This window comes from Juglans regia, chromosome 5 (assembly GCF_001411555.2).
Source record: "Juglans regia cultivar Chandler chromosome 5, Walnut 2.0, whole genome shotgun sequence".
Taxonomy (NCBI): domain Eukaryota; kingdom Viridiplantae; phylum Streptophyta; class Magnoliopsida; order Fagales; family Juglandaceae; genus Juglans; species Juglans regia.
The window spans coordinates 19,447,234-19,453,155 of NC_049905.1; the positions used below are offsets into that span (position 1 = coordinate 19,447,234).

General features: G+C 37.9%; 1 protein-coding gene across 1 annotated transcript; it reads right to left on the reverse strand.

The window, feature by feature from the left end:
• Positions 1-3,307: 3,307 nt before the first annotated feature.
• On the reverse strand, positions 3,308-3,814 carry LOC109017996. The gene is made up of 2 exons (XM_019000178.1): positions 3,722-3,814; positions 3,308-3,631 (listed from the first exon to the last, which is right to left on the reverse strand). The coding sequence occupies exons 1-2, from the start codon at positions 3,812-3,814 to the stop codon at positions 3,308-3,310; spliced, it is 417 nt and encodes a 138-aa protein (XP_018855723.1).
• Between the last annotated feature and the right edge of the window lie 2,108 nt (positions 3,815-5,922).

A 5,922-nucleotide genomic window follows, 5' to 3' on the forward strand; every position in this document is an offset into this window, starting at 1 on the left:
GTTCTCCCCTGATAAAGAACATGGTTTAAATCTTCAAAAGCACCCTCCTCACAACACTAACACTTTGACACCATAGGAATTCCAATTCTCCTCATACGATTATCCACACTCAGACTCTGTGAAAGAGCCTTCTACATTATAACCGAAATTTTTTTTGGCATAGCAGCATGCCATATCCAATCAGACCACTTTTTTTTTTTTGAGCCACTACTCGAACAAAACCTCAAGCACTGCGAGTTATGAACTCAACATCTAAGTTACCCAACCAAAACAAGATATTAGAGTCCTATTTTGTACCCCCTATGTTAGACAAAATCCTGTCTGATAACTCCCGTCCCACAAACTGAATCAAGAAGTCTCCACCATACATTGCTTAATATTCAACTTCGAATTATCAACAATACAATGATACTCACAAATAGGACTTGAATCCATGCACTTGTCCCTTTAGAAGGAAACATTTCCTTCTTTCACATGCCATTTGGAATGATTTAGCACTAAAGGAATAGATTCCATGACCATTCTCCAAAACTGGGAACGTGAGCAATCTTGTGCCATTCTTTTCCTTTTCCCTTTAGCCACTGTTTGTTCAACAAATGGCAGTTTGTAATTAAAAGAATAGAAATTGAGGGGGGCAGCCCTTCTTCTGACACTTTCTTAAGCTTGGGGCAGTCTCTGATCTAGTTACTAAGCAAGGTGACGTATTCAATCCCATTCTTGTCCAACGATTTCAAATTTGGAAAACCAAAGATATGAAGATTGGTCAGACTTGCGGGAAGCAACCTTGCCTTTGGAAAAGACAACATTTTCTAAATTACCCTCGAATTCAAATGATGCAAGGGAAGTACAATTTTGCAACCCCATCCCCTCTGATTGGCAGCAAGTTTTTCACAATTTCTGATGCAAAGTCTCTCAAGATTGGAACACAACCCCCCTTCAGGAAACGACTCGATTTCTTAGCAATTTGATATTACTAAAACCATAAGAGACGGAAGCTTAAATCAAGAATTCAAAACTTAAATCATTAAGACATCATCATTACCTTGGACTCCATACTTCTCCATCTCATGTATAACTTTCACTAGACCGCTTGATCCACCAGCTGGGTTCCTCCTACTAGTGCTCCTTTATGACTTTCATAACCATTGTGGATATGGAGCTCATAGTGGAAGGAATTGAATCGATTTCATAATTGGTTTGTAATTGTCTTGGGATGGTTTTTCTTTTCCCATTGTATTATAAAATCAACCTAGAGGATTGGATTATAAAAAAATAATTATTAAGTTTCTAATTATATTCATAATGCACATTCAATTAATAGCATGAAATGAGCTTTTCTTACTCGGATGCAACTACAAAGCTCCTCATTTTCATTATTGGGCACATCATTCCAACTAGGGTAAGGCTACTTTGCAGCCCCATCTTGACCGCTGGGCTTATCGCCCAGTGTAAAACAGTTTTCTTTTTTTTTTTTCTTTTTTCTTTTCACATTTTTTTAATATATTTAAATACATTTAAAAATTAAAAATATACATCAATACATTTAAAATCACTTCTTTAATCACTAAATAAAATAATAATAATAAAAAAAAACTAGCGGTCAAATAGAAGTGTCAAATAGAGTGGGCATAATAGTATTTTCCTTCCAACTATGGAAGCTCATTTCAGCATGATGTGTCACTATCCATGTGACCCTTGAAACAAATGTAGTCGTGTTCTTGCATGAGATTTTAGTATCTTCGTCCTTGATGAGCAAAGGAATCGGTTCAATCTTGCGAAGGTTGTCAAATTTTGTGCTCCTTGATTGTCTACGACCACGTTTCTTACTCATGGATACTAAAAGCTCCATCTCACAACAAATATGTCAATACTATATATTGTGTCCAAGAACAAAAGCACACCATATAACAGATTGAATGATAGGTTAAAAAAATCCAGAAACGAATAAGCAAAGTTGTTTTTTAGAAGTATGAAGCTATTGGGGGTACCTGCCTCTACCATTAGATCTTGAAATTTAGTTTCCAAAAACCACATCTGGTGGTTAATTAGTTGGGTCATCCGAGGAGGAGTCAGTGTGGTCTCTCATTGTCCGTGCATTTGGTAGTGGTGATGGTGACTCTTCTCTAACTAATGAAGGTCCAAACCTCCATCAGCCTCCACCTCGTCCATGTATTCTTTTTCCTCTTGTAGTTTGGCTCATTGTCTCACAAACTACTTCCTAGATAATGGCTGAGCTGCATTAAAACATAGTATTAGAGCGATATTGAAAACTTAATTTCTAATGGTGATAGAAGATACAAATCACTCTAATTTTATGTACATACTTCAGGCTCATTTAAATTGTAATTGAGCTCCTATATATGTCTAAGATTCTCCTTTTATTCATTCCATTTAATTTGCAACCAATCAATTGAGCTCCTTTTATTCATCCTAGAGTTTACTCTCATTTTATGTACATACTTCAAGCCCATTTAAAATGTATTTGAGCTGCTACATATGTATGAGATTCTCCTTTTATTCATACCATTTAATTTGCAGCCAATCAAATAAATGATACAGTCATATATATATATATATATACACACACATTCATTCCCAAAACATCCTAAATTCAGAGAAATATACCATTATTGTTTTGTTTAGTGCATTTGTTTGAGCATCAAGAAATTTATGGGAACAAACAATCCTTTGATAGTCTGGCAAAGAAAGGTAAAGGGCGGCGGGAGCTGTCTCTGCTTGCGCATGTCGAAACAACGTGGTTTTGGGGAAGTCATATGAGGGAGGCCAAAAGGTGCCACATCTGGATGGTGTGAGTGATCGGAGGCGGTAGATGGGGGGAGGTTATGTTATGGGTAAACTAGTGAATTTACCCAGAATGTAGAACAACCAGAATGTAAGAGTAACTGTAGAAGAATATCAAATCAGAGAACAAACAAGAACACAATTGAGAAAAACCCAAGAATCACTTCTTGATTCTTGGAAGAGGCATTCGAGGGACCTCCAACCTCCAGACAAATTCTTATTGATACTTCTCCACCCCAGTATTTACAATGCACTCAGTATTTATAATACTCGAGTGGCAAAAGGCCCCGTATTGCAATGTAACAAACTCACCGCCTTAACCTCATTTTAGTTAAAACTGTTATTCATCCTACACTTAACAAAACGCACTGTTTCATTAAACATAAAACTCCCCGTTTAAACCCCTCATCTCTCTCGACTGATTCCTCTTTATTAACTAACTTCCAGCCATTACATTCCCTTCCCCTTAACAAAGTCCTTGACCACAAGGATTTAATCCTCCCCACTAAAGGACCTTGCCCACAAGGTGGGGATAGCGATCCCGCAATGTCCACAGAAGTTCCCAGGTACTATCTTCAATAGAAGCTCCTAACCATTTCACCAATACTTCAGTGACCGCATGGTTTCTGATTTTCTTCATCCTTCTTTGTAAGATCAACTCAGGTTCAGGTTGCACTTTTCCTTGAGAATCCAAAGGAGGCAATGTAGGAAGTGGAATAACATTTTGATCCAACTTTTTCTTCAAACATGACACATGTACCACAGGATGTATCTTTGTAGATGGAGGCAAGTTGAGTTTGTAGGCCACTGTTCCAATTCTTTCCAAAACCTAAAAAGGTCCAAAAAACCTTGGAGATAATTTCAGATTGTGGCGTAAGGAGATAGTTTTCTGTCTGTATGGTTGCAATCTAAGAAAGACCCAATCTCCCACTTGAAATTCCCTCTCAGTTCTCTTTCTATCTGCAAACTCCTTCATTCTATTCTGAGACTTCAGCAAATTCTCCCTCAGCATCAACTAAAGTTGCTCTCTGGACTTAAGTTGTTGGTCTACTGCAGGATTGACTGATGTGCCAGCTACATAAGAAACCAATTTAGGAGGTAAGTAACCATAAAGTACTTCAAAAGGACAGACTCTGATGGAAGAGTGACAAGTGGTGTTGTAACACCATTCAGCCAAAGGAATCCACAAACTCCACTCCTTAGGTTTGTCACTGGTATAACATCTCAAATACCCCTCAAGAGTTTTATTCAAGGCCTAAGTTTGTCCATCCGATTGAGGATGATAACCAGAACTGAAATTGAGGGAAGTGCCTTGCAACTTGAAAAGCTCTTTCCAAAAATTACTAGTGAAAATAGCATCACGATTTGATACAATTGATTTAGGTAACCCATGCAGCTTAAAGACACCAGAGAAGAAAACCTGGGCTACTTTACTTGCTGAATAGGAATGTGCCAAGGGAAAAAAATGTCCAAACTTGGTGAATCTATCCACCACAGTAAAAATCACATTGTAGCCACCAAAGAAAGGCAAACGCTCAATGAAATCCATGGAAATATCTGCCCATGGTGAGGAAGGAACATGTAGAGGTTGCAAGAGGCCAGTTGGATGCACATTTTCATGTTTGCATGTTTGACATACTTCACATTCTCAAACCAATGCCTTAATATCCTTGCGCATTCCCTTCCAGTAGAAATCCAACTTGGCCCTATGTAATGTTTTATGATAGCCCACATGGCCAGCTTATGGACTATTGTGAATGTGATGCAATACTTTAGCCTTGAATGGTGAATTTGAAACCACCACGAATTTCCCTTTCCTTAATAATAAGCCCAGTTGTAGTGTAAAGTGCTTAGGACCCTCTGATCCTTGTTGCAACTTCTCATAGATGTCTTGGATTATGGGACAAAATTGATAGCTTTGTTTTAATTCTTCCACCCAAAGAGAGGTAGGAAAAGTGATAAGTGCTAAGGTTGCTGACTGCTCTTCAGACTTCCTGGAAAGAGCATCAGCTACCTTGTTTTCTTTTCCTCTTTTGTAATCAATAGTAAAATCGTAGCCAATAAACTTCAGAAGCCATTTCTGCTGAGTTTCTGTGCCAACCCTTTGCTCTAGTAAGTACTTAAGAGCTTGCTGATCAGTCTTTATTTTAAACACATCACCCAAAAGATAAGGTCTCTATTTAGCTACAGCAGAAACAAGAGCTAATAACTCTTTCTCATAGGTGGATAAAAGTAATGCCTTACCTTTTAATGCCTTGCTATAAAAGGCAATAGGCTGATTTTTCTTGCATGAGAACAGCTCCTAACCCAAAGCCTGAAGCATCACACTCAATAGTGAAGCTTTTAGAAAAATCAGGCAATTTGAGTACTGGTGGATTAGTAACAGCCCTCTTCAAGTGTTGGAAAGCCTGAGATGCCTCCTCAGTCTAATGGAAAGCATTTTTCTTCAACAACACTGTTAATGGGGCAGCAATGGATCCATAATCCTTGATGAATTTCCTGTAATAACCAATGAGCCCGAGAAACCCCCTTAAAGCTTTCAAGGATCTTGGAATAGGCCAGTCAATCATGGACACAATCTTGGAAGGATCAGCTTTAACACCACAACCAGAAATGATATGTCCCAGATAATCAACTTCATGCATTGCAAACTTACATTTTGACCTTTTTGCATAGAGTGTATGTTGCTTTAAAACTTCTAACACTGATCTCAAATGTGCAATATGGTCCACCAAATTCCTGCTGTAAACCAATATGTAATTGAAAAAGACCAAGACAAACCTTCTTAAAAAAGGTTTAAACACATCATTCATCAAGCTTTGAAATGTAGCAGAAGCATTAGTAAGCCCAAAAGGCATTACTAAGAACTCATAGTGGCTCTCATGAGTTCTAAAGGCTGTTTTCTCAATATCCACATCTTTAACTCGAATCTGGTGATATCCAGATCTCAAGTCCAGCTTGGAAAATATTGTTGCTCCATATAATTCATCAAGTAACTCATCAATAACAGGAATGGAAAACTTAACCTTGATGGTTACTTGATTTAATGCTCGATAGTCCACACACATCCTCCATGAACCATCAGATTTTTTAACAAGAAGCACTGGTGATGAAAAAGGG

What these genes read in the sequence shown, in the direction of transcription:
- LOC109017996 (XM_019000178.1), bottom strand. Translation starts at nt 3,814, where the DNA reads ATGCTGAGGGAGAATTTGCTGAAGTCTCAGAATAGAATGAAGGAGTTT. An exon ending in AATTTCAAGTGGGAGATTGG is followed by an intron (nt 3,632 to 3,721) that starts GTCTTTCTTAGA and finishes GGACCTTTTTAG; the next exon opens with GTTTTGGAAAGAATTGGAAC.